Source organism: Myxine glutinosa, chromosome 14 (genome assembly GCF_964187855.1).
Source record: "Myxine glutinosa chromosome 14, kmMyxGlut1.1, whole genome shotgun sequence".
NCBI lineage: Eukaryota > Metazoa > Chordata > Myxini > Myxiniformes > Myxinidae > Myxine > Myxine glutinosa.
In genome coordinates, this window is record NC_136274.1 from 1,464,695 (window position 1) to 1,483,661 (window position 18,967).

General features: G+C 47.4%; 1 protein-coding gene across 1 annotated transcript in view; it reads left to right on the forward strand.

The window, feature by feature from the left end:
* Positions 1-18,967, forward strand: part of LOC137439389 (RIMS-binding protein 2) — a 129,930-nt gene that overhangs the window by 43,918 nt on the left and 67,045 nt on the right. The window contains exons 8-9 of the mRNA XM_078768372.1: positions 7,712-7,821; positions 8,119-9,000. Coding sequence (XP_078624498.1) covers positions 7,712-7,821; positions 8,119-9,000 — 992 coding nt within the window. The remainder of the gene's footprint in view (positions 1-7,711; positions 7,822-8,118; positions 9,001-18,967) is intronic.

Consider the following 18,967-nt stretch of genomic DNA (forward strand, 5'->3'; position numbering starts at 1 on the left):
GGATTCATGAGAAATGACTCTGACTGTGTCCAACATTAGTTTAGAACTCAGGATCGTGTTTCTTAATTTTGGATTTCATTTAGAGATGATTCTGCAATAACTTTTGATGCTCCTCAAATGTTTGGAAAGGTGTTGGAATTTTTCACAACATATAAAACTGTATCAAGCCTGGTATTATCATCATTTTGAACGAATTGGGCCATTTTTCAGTATAAAGCCAACATTACACTTGCTTTAAGTTGTCACATGGGAATGATGTTGGCCTAGTGGTGATTATGCCATTCTATAGCTTGTGGGTTAAAATCTGTCTGAAAGCAGCAGTATTATGGCACTGAATTATAACCTTGTGGATACCAGGCTCGTCTCAAGAAAATTACAACAACAACATGCATTTTAAGGCCATTTCCCCTGCTGGAGCCTGCTAGGCCTTGCGGTCTCCATGACGATCTTCTCCGTTTTGCCCTATTTTCTGCATCTCTCCTTGTTAACCCCCTTGCCCGCATTTCTTCTTCCACCATCTTTAGCCAAGTCTTTCTCGGTCTTCCCCATCCTCTACTTCCTTCTACATTCATTTCCTTCACTCTTCTTAACCAGTCACTTTCATCCTTCCTCAACACATGACTCCTTCCTCAACACATGACCATGTCGGTAAAACCCAGCTGGTTAATTAATGACCTTAAGGGAGAAGGTAATCTGCCTACCTCACTTGGTATCGTCCACACGAGTCATTCCTACCTGTAGCTTCACTCTTAGGGTTTTTAACATCAAAATATAACAATTTGCACTTCACAGATGTATTGCTTATCTATCTGTGCATCTCGATGAGGATGTGGAACAAAGTGAAACATGTGAAACTAGGAAGGCACTCTTCGACATCACAACGTCGACCGATATACATCTGCCTGTATAATCACATTATTATACATACCTGCACCAAGTTTGATTTGGTCATCTATGACCAGACGCGACAGGTCATCTATTGGGGCCAAATTGGTACTGGTAGCTTGACAATTCGGTGCAAAATTGCCGGCGTGGGGGTAGACGCCGTAGTGGACACGAGCTAGCGCCACGATCATCAGCCCTGTGATCCTTAATTCGAGTGCAGACGGCTGGGATAAAATCCAGCGTCTAGAAAATTATAGTTTGCAGCTGGCTACCGGGGTAACGGCCCCCATCATAGGGCGTGGTTTTGTAACCCTCAAGTTGGGGTCGGTAAAGAGGGAGATCGAAGTTTGGGTGGCGGAGGTGTGCGACCCATGCCTAATCGGGTTGGATTTGTTGACTGCCAGCGGTTGTAAAATCGATTTGTGCCGGGGGACCCTGCAAGTGGGAGTAGAGGAGCTGCCATTGGGCGGGGTGAGCACGGCCGAGAGGACGGAGCTGGAGGCTTCTGAGGCCGTGACCATTCCCCCAAGGGCCGAGGCCATAGTGCTGGCCCGATGGCTAGCTCGCCCAACATGGCAGGAGTCCTGCGGCCTGGTCGAACCGGTGGCAGCGCAGTCCATCCCGGGTTTAGTCGTGGGCCGCACCCTCGTAAAAACGGATGGGCAGGTGGTGGCCGTCCGAGTAATTAATATTAGTACGGAACCACGCACTGTAGGACGGGGCACAAAGATAGTCGGCTGCGCCCCAGTTAATGAAGTCGCAGCAGTGAGGGGCAAGAACATCCAGCCGAGCCGGCCCCGGAGGGAGTCCCTAGGAAATAGCAGGAATTGGCCCGATCCCATTTGTGAGATTGTAAACCGGAGACAGAGAGAATTGAAAGGTAACATCTTGTATCGCAAATGGGTAGAGATTCCCTCTGAGAGAACTTCCTGGCTGGTGATAGTCCCAGACAAATTTAAGAACACCATATTACAGCATGTGCATGGTACCCGCCCGGCGGCCATTTGGGCAGGACAAAGACAACATCTCGGGTCCGCCGGAGGTTCTTTTGGGTAAATATGGGGTGCGATATACAGGACTGGTGTCGGAGATGCGACGCCTGTACTGCTAAAAAGGGACCAGCACGGAGGATGAGGGCCCCCCTTCAATTACACCAGGTGGGGGCCCCCCTTGAGCGGGTGGCTATGGATATTCTAGGACCACTACCCCGCACCCATGAAGGCGACAAGTACATCCTCGTTGTAATGGACTATTTCACCAAGTGGCCGGAGGCCTATGCCCTCTCCAACCAAGAAGCCGGGGTGGTAGCACAGGCCTTCGTGGAAGGATTTGTATGTAGGCATGGGATTCCGGAGGAGCTGCACACCGACCAGGGTCAAAATTTTGAAAGCCAATTATTAAAAGATGTGTGCAAGCTCCTGTCAATTATTAGAAAGACAAGAGCAACGCCCTTAAGACCTCAATCTGACGGGATGGTGGAAAGGTTCAACCGAACCCTGGTCCAGCAATTGGCGTTATTTACCACCACCCGTCAGGACGACTGGGACGAACATCTCCCGTATTTGTTAATGGCCTACCGAACCAGCCAGCACGGGGCCACCGCATGCATCCCAGCGTTGCTGATGTATGGGCGGGAGTTGCGGGCTCCCGCCGACCTGCTATGCGGTCCCGTGCCAGAGACCACTGATAGACCGCCGGGGGAGGGCTATGCGCGTCACCTGGAGGAAGGCATGGAGAGAGTCCATGCCTTCGCACGCCGCCAGCTTCAACTGGCGTGTGCCAAAATGAAGCGCAGGTACGACCACCAGAGCCAGTGGAGTCAGTATGCTCCGGGGATGAAGATTTGGTTCTTCAATCCCCGGAGGCGGAAGGGTAGGTGTCCCAAACTCACCTCACCCTGGCAAGGCCCGGGGGTCGTCCTGGCGCAAATTTGTGATGTGGTCATTAAGATCAAAATGGGGCCACGAGCCCTCCCTCGGATCGTCCACGCCGATCGTGTAAGACCCTACACCGGCGAGCAGGCGCCCTCATGGATCGCCTCGGCTTTGGAGGCCGAGGCAGGACCCAGTACCTCCAATGACAGGGGATCATAGTGCAGAGGACTGGGGGGTGATAGTTGGGAAATAGTGTCCGATGTAGAGGGATGGTAGATCTACCATCCCTCACATTAATTATTGGGGGCACGTGAGCTAGAGATTATGGGGATGGCAGTGTAAACTAGCCGAGGGCGGGCTAGGATATTGTTAGGGATTTAGAAATGATGGTAGAGACATGAGATTTAAGTAGTGACATTTGTACAGGTAGAGGGGACGTAGAGAGATTAGAAGGATGATAATGACGAGGGAGTGCTTAGTGTAAGGGAAGACGGGAAAGCACGAGTATTAGACGGAAGTAGTTAGTTAGTGATGCTGTGTGTGTGTAGAGGTGTATAAGTGGTGTACTGAGGACGAGTGGAATGGTGTTGAGTGAATTGACTTGCATGGGGTGCAAGTGGAGAACAGGGCAGAGCACAAGGAGTGTGCAAGAGGACTTGGTGTGTGGAATGAGTGGTGTGGAATGAGTCGTGTGGAGTGCATGGTGCGAAGGAGTGGATGGGGGAAGATGGACCCCTTCACGAATACCCGGGGAGGGTAGTTTAAAGTTAAGTAGAGGGTTTAGGTAAATTGTTGGATATTGACATCTGTGGTGCAGGAAGTAGCATGAAGTGCTTGGATGGGTGCTTGAGTCTGTGGAAATGGCTGGGCGTGTGGGCTTTGTTGGTGCGTATGGTTATTGGGGCACTCCGCCACTAGTAGTTTGTTGGCCAAGTGAGGCCGCAGGTAGGCTCTGGGAGCTGGTTAGGTTAGAGTTGAGTGGGGCCCGAGGATCCCAGGAGAGGACCCGGGTAGCCCAATGCCAGAGAGGGCATCAGAGGGGTGAGAGAGCCGGGAGTGGCCTTCCCCGATTTAGGGTAGTCGCAAGGAGCATGGTAAGCTCGGGTGGCGACTTCAGTGGCGGAGGTGCGCAGGTAGTTGGACCTGCTAGTGGAGCCACACGACCCAGCCCCAAAATTGTGCGAAGGCACAGTAAGAAAAATTGGGGAGTGAGACCCAAATTTGGAAGGCACCACAGGGTGGGTCAATGGGAATTGGTTTTTAGAACCACATAGTTTAAAGATGCCGATTGGCAGGGCATGACCCCGGGTAATTTAAAGGAGTTAATGTCATTAGTATAGTTAAGATGAGAAATCTCTTCGCACCATCCACATCCACTCACCAAGGAGACGGAACTCCACACCAGATTTTGCGAACGATTTGGAAGGGTAAAGACGCATCATGATCTGAGTGTGACATTGTGGGTATTCCATCTCTTCCAGCCAGGGAGGGATTGGAAGACGAATTTGGCGTAGAGGGGGATATGGGAGACAAGATGTAGTGACGAATTTGTAAAGTGTAAATACAGGGAGGGGCAAGGGTAGTGTAGGCTGACATGGGGGGGGGGGGGGAGTACGAACGGCTAGGGACGAGCTTTCTCTGCTCGCTCCCCTGCGCCCCTCATGTTGCATTGCCTTGATTGATGTGTACCTTAGCGCCCTTTTCTCCGCTAACTCTGCTTTGTCTTCCTCCCCACCCATGGACCCATTTTTTGGAGGGGAGTGTGCAGGAACCCTGAACCGTGCAGCAGCGCCTGGCTGCACTTTTGCGGCACGCCTGCTACCTTTTGCTGCACCTTATGGACCACACATTCTGTGGCTTAGCATCTTTGCTGAGCAGACATTTGCTGCAAACGTTACCTTGCACCTGCGGACCACTGGCTTTAAGTGGCGTCAATGTCACGCAGACGGACCACCTAAGATTGTCCCTGCAAATAAAAACGGACACGGTTTGTGCATTTTATACTTTGGTGTGTCAGGAAAGAAGACCTCAAGTTTTTATTATGGCACACCAAAGACGAAGCAGGAAGCAAGAAGACGCAGCCAAGCAGCAGCCAAGCAGCAAATGTGACATTTATTATTGAAATGGTGATTGTGCATTTTTGTGCATTTTTGTGCATTCTGGTGTATTGGTGCATTGCATTGTTGTCTCTCTCCTCAAAAATTTTCTTTCCCACAAAAGAACAGGTCCTGGGTTATAGAGATGTAAATAATTAGTTTAGTGTTGTAAATAACATGCTCCCCACCGGCTTTATGTATAGTTTGAGAATTCTTTCCGCAATTCGGTTAGCTGTGGGTGTGAGTCTGTTAGTTAGTACACAACGCAGTAGGTGGGACATATCCAGTGTTGTAATACTGTCGCATACAGGGTGTTAGATTAAATGTAGAGGGGAACCACATCTAAGTGTCACACGGAATTTCAAGAGTAGTCCTGAACCTTGCTCAAAATCGGTCGTTCTCACCTGTGTGGGTTCGGCTCGGGGACGAGCCTGGCGAAGGAGGGGGGCAGTGCTACGGTTTTGAGATTTGTACATATGACATCATCAAAGGCTAACGGTTTGCCCCCCATAGTTAGTCCATGAGCAACACGTAGGCCCACTTAGAGTATTGGTTATGTCATAGTATGTGTAAGTATAGGCCATTTCCCCAAGTAATATCTGCGTTGTGTAAAGACATGAGTTTAGGTCCTTTTATTTTTGCGCCACCCTCCAATTCCACCTAAGGACATAACCGATCCCACGCCACATTTGGCTGATCCACTCCATTTGTTACGCTTTGGCTGCCAGCAGCATTCGCTGCCCTTTGTTCGCTCGCTCGTCAAGTAACACGAGGTAGGCCTAAGGGAGAGGAGCACGGGGTCGGGGTGGGGTGGCGTCAAGGAGCGCGTCAGAGGTGATGACCGTAAGGGCCACCAGCCAACCAGGGCTCTAAGAGCATGGCGTGATAGGGCGTGGAAAGGTGCGTCTGGCAAATGCTAGAAGGTTCGCGGGGCGTGCCTATAAAAGCCTTGGCAAAAAGCCCTTGACCAGGACTGTATCGAGAGCACTTACTCGCGGAAGGCTGCAGAGGAATCGAAGGATTCGTAAGAAAGAACTGGTTGGAAAGGTGCTTGCTGTGAGGACTCGCAGAGAAGAGGGCTGGTTGGGAGTGCATTGTTAGCACTTCAAGGCTTAGCGCTGTATTCGCCTATTACGTACGCAGCCACGCGAGTGAACGCGGCAATAGCCGTCAGTGTTAACCTCCAGAGCCCAGACCCTACCGTTCGCCCTGCATTATCCCAAGTGCGCCAACGACACGCGGAGAGCTCCTGCCATCTCTACTTACCATCTGCCGGTACGAGCTGGGGACCGGAGAGAGAGCTGCACGGACGCCATCCCTGGACGCGCCGGTGACCATCAACCTGACCTGCTCATCTGCAATCCACTTGTGAGTGTGTCTGTGTGTGAGATGGGCCCGTTTGTCCTGGGAGTAAGTTAAGACTGTTTTTAAGGCTGCACTGTGTCTGCTTCTTCTCCTCATCATTGTGAATAGTGTAAATAAACCTTTTTCTTTCTTCCAATTCGATCGCCTTAGTGTTTTCCATCATTGCGTAAGCGTGGCACGAATAAGAACCGCTTGGATCGGGGTCCACTAATTGATAACGGCACGGATCACGTGTTCGCTACCGCTCGGCGTATCCAGCAACACACGTGATTCGTGCGAGGCTTATCTCCTCGTTTCAGGGCATCGCGAGTACTTAGGTAATAGCGAATCTGGTCCTACAACCCTATTTAGCGCTGTCCGGAAAGGACGTCATAGGCCTCGGGTCGCGCCTGGTCAGTCAAAGACAAGGGGACTAATCCCCCCTTGGTAGGGGGAGAAGGCCGACGTTGAGATCCGCAACAATATTATTAGCTTTCCAACCAAGTAAATATATTATTAGCTTTCCAACCAAGTAAATATATTATTAGCTTTCCAACCAAGTAAATATATTATTAGCTTTCCAACCAAGTAAATATATTATTAGCTTTCCAACCAAGTAAATCTATTATTAGCTTTCCAACCAAGTAAATCTATTATTAGCTTTCCAACCAAGTAAATCTATTATTATCTTTCCAACCAAGTAAATCTATTATTAGCTTTCCAACCAAGTAAATCTATTATTTTCTTTCCAACCAAGTAAATATATTATTAGCTTTCCAACCAAGTAAATCTATTATTAGCTTTCCAACCAAGTAAATCTATTATTAGCTTTCCAACCAAGTAAATCGATTATTAGCTTTCCAACCAAGTAAATCCATTATTAGCTTTCCAACCAAGTAAATCTATTATTAGCTTTCCAACCAAGTAAATCTATTATTAGCTTTCCAACCAAGTAAATCCATTATTAGCTTTCCAACCAAGTAAATCTATTATTAGCTTTCCAACCAAGTAAATCTATTATTAGCTTTCCAACCAAGTAAATCTATTATTAGCTTTCCAACCAAGTAAATCTATTATTAGCTTTCCAACCAAGTAAATCTATTATTAGCTTTCCAACCAAGTAAATCTATTATTAGCTTTCCAACCAAGTAAATCTATTATTAGCTTTCCAACCAAGTAAATCTATTATTAGCTTTCCAACCAAGTAAATCGATTATTAGCTTTCCAACGTTATCATTTTAATTATTTTATGCATGCAGAAAACCCTTTATAATAAGGTATGATGGACACACACGTCATCTGGAAGAAAATGGCATGTTACTAGCATAACCACCTTAACATCGGTTGTGCGTGCGTGCTTCAATACAACGACCTCCGATCTATAACGCCCATGGCAGGCCTTTGAAAGTGCATTTGTGAATCTTATATGAGAGATTATAAATGACAAGATATTAGTAGTTCTGAAAATCTACATGCATTTTTGCTATTTTATTTTTTGGGTTTGTGCGGCAGTTACAATCCATTTGATGGGCCCAACGAGAACCCTGAGGCAGAGTTGCCCCTAGTGGCTGGAGATTATGTGTACGTACGTGGTGGCGTGGATGATGACAGCTTCTATGAAGGTATTGGCATTGACTGGTTGTCAAAGTGCTGCCTAGGCAATTGTGCCGGGGGAAACAAAAATGTATTTGTCTTTATTTAGTCTAATTGATTTTTTTGCACAAAATTCATTTAAATGTGTTGTTAGGGTTATCGTTTCAATCCACTTGCAAATCGGCTTTCTTGGCAAAAATGCTTAAACAACAGATTCTGGTGAGATGTACGATCTCAGCAAGCAGGATAAGCTGATGGCTACCACATGGTTGATGTTTTCAATAGATCCTGCAAAGAGACTAATGTGAGTTTTTTTCATCTTCCAGGGGAGTTGATGGATGGCAAGAGGGGCCTTATTCCTTCCAACTTTGTTGAGCTCATTTCAGATGATGACCTGCTTGGAAACATTGGTCTCCCCTTCAACCTTTCTCCCGATTCATCCAGCCCTGGACATCTGGATCCATCTCCTAATGGACTTTCCTCAATTCAGTCTTGTCAAAACGAGCTACCAACCATGTCGGCTTTCAATGAACAGTTTCATCCTGCACTGAATGAAACATCTCAGGATGGCAAAATCAGTGGGTACTTTGTGAACTCGAGAACTGAAGATGAAGATACAATGACTTCAGAAGACCCACCCTGCCCGCGTTGCATCAGCCTTGTAAAACAGTTGGCCAGGAGCGTCATCGTAACATGGGAGCCTCCACGCCCCCATACAGAGAACCGTTTTGCACCACGGTGCTACAAAATATTTGTGGATAACAATCCATGGCTGAGTGTGACAGCAGCACAAACCGGTAAGCACAAAGCATTGGTAGAGAGGCTGGATTTGGACAAACGCGTGTATCGTATGGGCATCCAGTGTGTTAGCGAGTGCGGTGTGTCAGACCCACTGCGTTGCAGTATCTTGGTCGGACATGATGCAAGTCCCACACCCACCGCACTGAAGGTGTCAAACATTACGGCCACCTCCTCGCTGCTTTCCTGGCTGCCGGGCAGCAGCGCCTTTACGCATGTGCTGTGGTTGAATGGGAAGAGGCGGGCCTTGGTCCCGGCGGGTCGGAACTCGTATGTTCTGTTGGCTTTGCATCCTGACAAAAGTTATACGGTGCAGTTGGAAGCTCAGACTGCTGGTACTCACTGGGATCTTCCTGCAAAGCGTCAGCAGAACAAGGAGGCTCATTTGAGCTTTACCACTAAGTCCACAGGTAATATCAGTACAGATTTGTTTGTCAAATTATGTATATATTCAGCAATTTATTAGGATGTTTAGTTTTAATATATTTTGTAACAATAAGCAGGAAAAAGACTTGTCGATAATTGAAGAGCTTCGGTGTAAAACGCTGTATGTGCCATTTTTAAGTATTTAATCCTCTATCTGCATTGGACTGTTGTGCAAAAAACATTGTATGAAATCACAAAAATGGACAGATCGACTAAATTGCTGCTGAGGAGGAGCACTGATATCACTGATTTCAAACACCGTCATGGATAGTCAACTGATCTAAGTTAACGGCACAAAGTCCGTAAAATCAAGATTAACCCATTAGCTGCCATGGACCATTTAGAAAAAAGCAACATATTGCAATCCAAGAATCGTCAAATTGACTATATTGCTGCTGAGAATCGGAGGAATACCGATACCACACTCTTTAACACTCTCATAGAGAGGCTACTAAATACTAGGTGGCACTGAGTCTGTAAGTAAGGTATTCACCCTTTGGTTGTTCTGGACTAACTTGTAAAAATGATGCAGTAAAATCACAAATAATACCTAATTAACGAAATTAACTGCTTAGGAATACTGATATTACTGACTTAAACACTATGTACTAAAACCTAAGTGATTCTGGGTCCATAAGTCCAGTAATTTGAATGAAACACTACACAATGAAGATTACAAAAAAAAGGCCAAACATCAAAGTTAGCTTAACCCTTTGAGTACGGGAATTTTTTTTGATAAAAATACCCGCGGTACGGGATTAATTTGGCATTTCGGTACGGGAATGCAACCACGTACTGACAATCTATTTGTAGGTATAGTCGATGACGTGTAGTAACGTCATCCATACACAAAACTTTTTCGCGGGTTGCAGCACTGGACGTCATCCGTACTCAAAGGGTTAAGGTACACCTGGGCTATTGGTATGATATTTAACAAGTCGATGGAATGCTGAATACACTTTAGTTAAAGCAGTATCCTCCGGCTGTGTGGACTCGGTCACAGTGTCAATCAAAACACACAAAACGTCGGACAAAGATCACAGAAAGTCATCCAAAAAGGATTCTAGATTCACGATTATCAGCTGACTTAGTCATGTCACTTCGTCACTATCGCTGGCATCTGTGTCGCCAGCATCTGCAATGGTGTCAGTGTAGAATTCATCAACATTCAATTGGTCACGTGGATAAGCTGCGTTGTTGAGGTTGTACAATCAGGACGGCGCACAGTGTTTTGAAACAAAAGGTAAATGTGCGCGGTGTTTTACATGGTGTATGTGGTGTTTTTAAGAAAATAGAGGCTTTTTGTATACATAGTCGAAGCTCGTGGAAGGGTTAGTACAACAACAACAGGCATTTTAAGGCTATTTTCCCTGCTAGAGCGGGGGCTATTGGTATGATATATGCAGGGATACGGTTTACCGCCTTGCGGTCCCCATGAAAATCTTCTCCATTTTGCCCTATTTTCTGCATCTCTCCTTGTTAACCCCCTTGCACGCATTTCTTCTTCCACCATCTTTAGCCAAGTCTTTCTCGATCTTCCCCGTCCTCTACCTCCTTCTACATTCATTTCCATCACTCTTCTCAACCGGTCACTTTCATCCTTCCTCAACACATGACCAAACCATCTCAACCTGTTCCTCTTCACAGCATCCATCACAGGCTCTATTCCCATCATCTTTCGCAATTCATCATTTGTCTTCCTCTCTCTCAACGATACTCCACACATCCACCGAACCATTTGCATTTCCACCCTTTCCAGCCTTTGTTGCTGCTCTACATTCATTACACATGTCTTGCTCCCATAAATCATAACACTTCTCACACATGCAGCATACACCTTTCCCTTCAGCTTCAACGACACTCCCCTCCTCGGCAGCATGCCACTCAGTTCCCGAACTTCTTCCATGCATATCTCACTCCAGCAACCGTTGGCGAGTCTGATCCACCTTCTCCATTCAGCATGTCTCCCAGGTAGCAAAATGTTTTCACACCTTCGAGCTTCACGCCGTCTCCAAGATCCAACTCAACATTTCCTTCTTCTGCAGCTCCCTAAGTACACACCTTACACTTAAATGTAGCTGCCACACTGGTTAATGACCCTCTCAGACCACGGCATTTTTGATGAACCCACTCAGCGCACATTGTACATTAAATGGAGTTCACTCCGACACCCTTCCTGCACACAGCACATGGCCACTTCCTAGTTCTTTCCACCTCATCACATGCTTTACCACTTGCCATCACCTTCGTCTTTCCGATATTCACATTCAGACCTTTTGTCTCCAAACATTCCTTCCACTTGTTCATCTTCTCCTTCAGTCCATCCATACTTTCTGCAATCAACGCCAGATCATCTGCATCCAACAACTCCCACGGTAAACCCTCCTTTACGTTCCGAGCCAGCACCTCCATCACAGCTACAAATAGTAGTGGACTTAGTACCGACCCCTGATGCACTCCCACCTTCACCTCAAACTCACCACTGTTCCCGTCCTTCGTCCTTACAGTTGTGCACGCTCTTTCGTACATTGCCATCTCTACTCTGATCAACAATTCCTCCACTCCTCACTTCCTCAATGCCCATGTCATGACTTCGTGTGGAACCCCATCAAATGCTTTCTCCAGATCAACAAACCCAAGAAACAACTTCTTCCTCTTCTCCATGTCCTTCTCCTACAACTGTCTTGCAATAAAAAGCGCGTCTGTCATTCCTCTTCCTGGCATAAATCCAGACTGCATTTCGTCGATCTTCACCTTCTTCCTTATCCTCCTCTCCAACACCCTTTCCAATACCTTAATTCCATGCTCCAATAACTTTATCGCTCGGTACGAGCCACACTCTAGAGGGTCACCTTTCCCCTTGTATGGAGGGACAAGGGTACTCAGTTCCCAATCAACTCAAATGCAGCCTTCTGTCACCACCAGATTACAGATCTCTGTCATTCTCTTCACACCCCAACTTCCTGCTGCCTTCAAGATATCTCCCACAACTCCCGTCGGCCCTCCTGCTTTTCTACTCTTCATTTGCTTTTATCGCTTCCTCAACTTCCTTCTCAGTTATCTTCTCTGCCGGTCCTAAAATTGGGTTACTCTCTATGTTGCCATCCCATTCATTCTCTGCATTCAACAGCATTTCCATATATCTCTTCCATCTTCCTTTAATTCCATCTGGGTCCACAACGATTTGTCCCACTTCATCCTTCAAGCAACTCACCCCCATCACATCACACCTCTCTTTCGCTATCTGCTTTGCAATCCTGAATACCGCTCTCTGACCCTCTTCCGAATCCAAGCGTTCTCCAAACATTTTCCTACATGCCTCCTGTTCTTTGCTGCCTCTTCCTTTGCAGCCTTCTTGGCTGCCTTATAACTTTCATGCTCTGCCTTTTCTGCCCCCGCAGCCTTCGCCTCCTGCCACTCCTTGAACTTCTTCCTCTTCTCGTCAATCCTCTTTCCAACTTCATCATCCCACCACCATGTTTCTGAGTGTCTCAGTGGTCCTTTTGTCCATCCACATACCTCACCAACGGCTCCCAACAGACTATCTTTCATTGACATCCAACCACTTTCAAGCTCAACCACATCATCCTCTACCATACTCAGCCTCTCTTTTAATGCCTCCCTCAGTGTCACCTCTTTCAACCTCCACACCTTCATTCTCGGTTGGTACTTCACCCGCCGAGCTCTCCTCGCACCTTTCACCCTTATGTCGCAGACAACCAAGTGGTGCTGTGTAACAGCGTCCTTCCCCGGGATCACCTTTGTGTCCCGGAGGTGCCCCCTATCTCGCCTACGCACCATCAGGTCGTCAACCGTTGTCGTCGACCCACCTGACCTGTATGTAACAAGCTTATTATCCTCTTTCTGAAACTGAATATTACAAATCTACAAATCAGCTCAATCAGCAAACTCCCAAAATCCTTTCACCTTCTCCATTTCTCACACCATATCCGTAACCCCCATGAACTCACTCAAAACCATCCATACTCCTTCCCACATGTCCATTTCGGTCTCCTCCTACCACAACAACTGCCTCATCTTTCACATTTTCCATCAGCTTCTCTATCGCACACCAGAACCTGTCCTTCTCTTCAACGCTTCGACCAACCTGCGGAGCATATCCCGAGATGACGATCACCAAGAGCTTTCCAATCATCATTTTCACCATCATCAACCTTTCACTCACTCTCGTCACACTCACCACACTGTCTACAAACTCCTCAGAAAACAGGACACCAACACCATGCATGCCTTCTGGGCACCCTTGCCACACAAACTTGTATTTCTGTCCCTGCCTACCCTTCACCATTCTCACACCACTTCCCTTCCATCTCGTTTCCTGCACACAACATTTGTCCACTCTTCTTCTGACCAATACCTCCACCACTTCTCCTGATCTCCCTGTCATTGTCCCTATATTCCATGTCTCAAACCTCAGAAACCGATCTCCACGTGGGGCATCAGACATTTCGTCGTCCTAAATGGAGTGATTTCCACCCTTGCTTCGATCGGGTTCCCCACCTTGAGCTTTGACGAGAGGGAGTGGGGTCCCCCACGGGGTACTTTGGGCTGTACCCTGCCCATATGTAGTTCTAATTGTCATGGTTCCCTTTTTGAGGCAATGTTTTTATGGCAGGATGCCCTTCCTGACGCCAACCCTTTTAGTCGCCCATCGCCCCTTATGACACGCAGGGATACGGTGCACATATTCTAAACTGGGGTACACCCCCGGGGTGGAAGGGTTAGTATTGTTATGAATTTTGGGGTCGGGGAATATATAGATTTAGGTAGATCTGAATAGGTATAATAGGTCTGAATCGGTAGATCTGTTAGCCCGGTTTGTCGGATTAAGTGTGTACCTGTGATCATATGAGGATGATCTGGTGATAGGTAGCATAGTGACTAAGATAATTCCCCTGTGTGTCAGACCTGGTGATCAATCCATTGTCCCGTATGGCAACGCACTCGTATCGACACTTAGCTCGGGCCTCAGCTGCTCACATTAATTAATTTCCCTCTCCCACAATGAGACTTGCAGAACCACAGGCAGGAAGCCAGATCGGGGCACCGCCGATGAGGCCGCAGCCAGCCACATCACCAGCTGGCTTAGCAACACACGTTGACCAGGCAGGCTGAGAGCCACGTCCAGTGAGAACTCATGATTGGCCAGAGGAAGGGCAAGCAAAGAGCAGGCCACCGATTGGCAGAGCATGGAAGGATGCTTGATTGGTCAGGGGAGTGGCAGAAAGCTTTACCGTGATTGGGGGTAAGGAAGGTGAAGGAGCGACACACTGATTGGCCACTGACCGATGACACCACGGCCAATCAGTGCAGAAGGCGCAAAAGAGCCACAACAAGCGACGCGCTGATTGAAGGAGAAACGCCAGTGACGTAGAGACGATCAGTAAAACGACTTGCTGACTGACATTTTCTCTCTTCTCCTCTGCCTGTCTTCGCCTCTGCTTTTCTCTTCCCTTTGCCTCTTGCTCTGGACTGGCCCTTCGTGCTTGGACCTGTTCTTGCCTTTGGACTTTGCTGGAGAGACCAGCGCCGACGATCATCCTCCCCTGTTGTTCGTGCTCCTGGTGCCTGCGTGCTGTGCTGTGTGGCGCGGGATGGCCTGTGCAGAGAGGGGTGTTCGCGCCAACGCCCGAGTGGTTCGCGCCAACCGGAGCTTGGTCGGACGGCTGCGCTTGGACCTGACCATCCCGGACAATTCCTAACGACCACATCCAGACAGATAAGCCCAAACATGAACACAAATACGACGATTTATTTTTATTCGTTCTCCCATTGTGTGTCGTTGAGGTCTGGTGTGGGGACGCCCCGATTAGGATATTTAATTCCCGGCGCGTTCTTGTTATTGGCATCCGTGGAAATAAAGCCTTGTTCTTTTGTACATAAATTCCGTTTCGTGTGAGTTTAATCACTTTGCAGGTTGAAGACGCTGGCGCGCGCGCGCACGGACCGTGTGGTAAATCTAGCCGCTTCTTCTTCCTCTTTTCCTCTTCCTCCCGTGCGGGTATAGGAAATCCGCCATTGATTGTCGCCTCATTAAGCTCGTTTGGGCCATCCGCGATTCCCTGGTCTTAACCGAGGGGCAACCGCGCGACAGTATACTGAACGGATCAGGATGTAATAGAAAAACACAGGATACAAAACAAGCATGAATGGGGTCAACAAGATGGACACAGAAGGAAACTCCAAGGAGGGAAAACTGGAAATTCGGAAGGAGGAGGGATTTTGGTGCGGTGGGAAGTTAACAAATGTTTTTTCTTTTGTGATACCAAGTCGAGGCTCATGTAAGAGCTGGCACATAGAACATATTGTTACGGCCTGGGGTTCGGGTATACTACCCGGGGGTTAGCCTCCATTCCCTCCCGAACTTACTGGAGTTGAGGCTGCCGCCCACGAATAACTTCGTACTTCGGCAGGTTGAGAACCAGCAACTACGAACGCCAATTGGTCTGTCGCATGATAGCATGGTCCATTGTCTAACACCGCTTACCTGTACCACATGATGGTTCCAATCGGGGAACATACCCTCTGGCGGGTAACCCCTTTTGTTCCTGAATGGAAATTTGGACAGCTGAGTAACCGTTGGTACACACCTCGGCTGATGCTAATTTTGTTATGGCCGATCGCCACCCTGGATGCAAGCAATGGCGGACCAATGAAAGAAAGGACATTCACGGATGGAGGGAAAGGAAATGTTTAACGATTCGGTTCATTTACAAATATGTACAGTGCAACTTATCAGTAGGAAAATAAAAGGGACGAGAAGCAGAAACGTAGCTTAATGTCTGCCTCATGACGATCACTACGAATAAACATGACAAGGGCGCCCAGCACACATCCACGGGGGAGGAGAGAGGGTACGAACGTTGGGATCCTGTCAGCAAAATGGTTACTATTTTACCAGGACCTTGTTGTCTTGATTCACCAATGAGCACCGCGCCGGCAAAAGGCAGTCCCCAGCTCGAACACGGGCAGGGAGTCCCAGCACGAACACGAAGAGGCAGTACCTTTATGAACACGGGCAGGCAAGCAGGCATGTGCAGAGAGTCCGATGAACACGTGCACCGAGGGAGCAGAGAGAGAGATGAATCCAGTGCACGTGCTGAGGCCTGAAAGAGAGTGTTGTGCACACTTGCAGTGAGAGGGAGCAGAGAGATGAGTCAAGTACACGTGCCGAGCGAACAAAATCCAGCAGAGAGCGTCATGCAGGCATGTACAGAGTGGGAGCCAAGAATAAAGGGAGTGAATACGAGAGGAGGAGAGAGAGGGAAGCACAACACCAGTGGAGAACGGACATCGGGAGATCTGTGGAAGGGAGAGGGTTGGAGTGGGGTACACAGGATAAACAAGATGGACACTACAAGCACTTTCAGGAAAGAAAACGGAATTTGAAAAGGGTGGATTTCTGGTGTAATAATGGGGCTAGAAAAGGTCAAGGTTTTGGATGGGGGAGATAAGAGATGGTGGTGAACAGCTGTTTTAAAGACCTCGAGGGAGGAATGGGATTGAATAGAGTGTGGGAGTTTGTTCCAGAGGCGGGAGAAAAGAGGAATGCAAAAGTGAAGGTGAGCAGAGAGTCTTGATTTTGGCAATTTCACCAGAAGAGGGTTGCTGGCAGATCTTGTACATTCTGAAGGAATATTTGGGGGACAGAGCACAGACAGAGCAGGGGGAGCTCGGCTGGAGAGGAGTCGGTAGAAGACAGAAAAATCACCAACCTGCCTGTGGTGAGTGAGAGAAAGGCCCTCAGAATCAGCTTCATCACGGGAGATTCCAATGATTCTAAAAAGCCTTGGTTTCTACAGCGTGAAGCCGAGCTAGGTGTGAGGCAGGTGCACCGGCCCAGAGGGGAGAGCAGTATTCCATCAAGCCGAGGATGAAAACTTTGTATGTGGTGAGAAGCTCAGGTGTGCCAAGCAATGACTTCGCACGACGGAGGATACCCATTCGGTGAATAACATTGGAGGCCAGCTTGGAAATGTGGTTTTCCCAGGAAAGATCATGGCAGATAGTGAGACCCAAAAGCTTGAGTGACAGAACTTCTTTGAGAGGATTGTTGAGAAAGTAGATGGGAGGGTTGTCCATATGGTCTTTACAGAGAGAAAAAGTGAGAGTGTGAGATTTGTCAGGATTGAAAGACATGTTCCACTTGTTTGACCAGTTTGTGATATTGTCCAGATCTGCAGAGAGTGAGGAGGCTGCTGCCGATCTGAGGGATGAGGAATGGAGCGGCAGAGAGTGGAGTCATCAGCAAAGAGATAGAGAGGATTTTCCAGAGAGTCGGAGAGATCATTAATGAAGACCAGAAAAAGCACAGGGCCCAGAATACTACCCTGAGGGCCTCCAGCCTGGACAGGAAGAGGAGATGAATGAATTCAATTTAGGACACGTGATTACAACCGCAGAGGAAGTCCGCAAGCCATGCATGGAGATTTCCGTGGATACCATGAGAGGAGAGTTTGAAGAGCAGGGCGTGGTGCCACACTGTATCGAAGGCACGAGATATGTCAATGGAGACGGCTCTACTTTCCTGCCTGGCGTTGAAAATGAAGGATATATGGAAGATGATTTGAGATGGTAATGAACAGCTGTCAAGTTGTTTTGGCATTTTGAGATGGGTTTTTTTTTTTTTAACAATATTTTGAGATTTGATTTTCTTTTTTGCAAGTTTAATTGTAATCTATCTATAATTCCAGTAATCTCTGTCTGTACGTTTGTACGTTTGTACGTTTGTCTGTGACCGCTGTTTCTCGACAACCACGGGTCCGATATACTTTTAACTTGCCAGGTATATTGCTGGGGACCCGAGGATGTGCCTTTTCAAGGTTTCATATTAATCGGACAATTACTTACCGAGCTATGTCCAAAAAACGATTCAACCAATCAGAGAGCAGCGAACGATCGCGTGTGCCGAACGTGGCGGGCACACTCTGCCTCGGATGGCACATTTGAGAGCGTATTCATTTATTTCACGTTTGCAAACTATGTTGGCGTTAAACTATGTTTTACAACTAATAAAAACGAATTTGCGATTCATTCGCTTTCCTGCGCGTTTGTGCACGCGATGGCGATTTCTTTACCAAACTCCGGAAGCCGTTCGCTTTGGACCAAACCATTGCATGTAAATAGAGGGGGGGGATTGTCACCACTCGCAAGCCGTTCGCTTTGGACCAAACCATTTCATGTAAATAGAGGGGGGGGATATAATTTTAGATATAGATATAGTACGGGCATGCCCTAGTATCTATAATTCCAGTTCTTTTGTAAATTTTACATACTCCTGTATATCTAATTCCAATGCTACCATACCGATCAATCATCTTTCATAAAACCCACAAAGTCTACGTAACAGAGGGGGGTTGGAGGTGTATGTCCAATCATTATGGAGTGTTACAGAGGGTAGGAGGTTGTTTCCAGTGTCGTTATATAGCGCTAAATCAATCAATGACGACTTTGTTTCAGGTACCCTTTATTTAATGATGCAAGTATTTCAAATCTAGAAACACTGCTTAACTCCACTCATTTGTTCCTCTCCTTTCCCACGTGTGGAACCAACATCCACTTTCTCTTCAATCTCATTTTTCCACCATGTTTTATAGACAGCTCTTCACCACCATCTTAGATCGCCCCCCCCCCCCCCCCCCCCCCATCAAAAGCCATGATCTTTTATACACATCATAAACCTCAACCATCCCCAACCCTCAAGTCTACCTCCTTCCAAATTTCCATTTCTTCCTTCCTTAGATTTTGCTTCTGCATCCATGTTGTCCACCTCATCATCCCCTCCTTCTCCTCATTCCATCTTTTTTTCTTTTTTTTTGTATACAGGATCGAGGCTCGTGAAAGAGCTAACATTTATCACATAAAAAATCAAACGGACACACAAAACATATAATAAGGGTAGCGGTAGACAAGATGGGGAGAGAAGGGGAA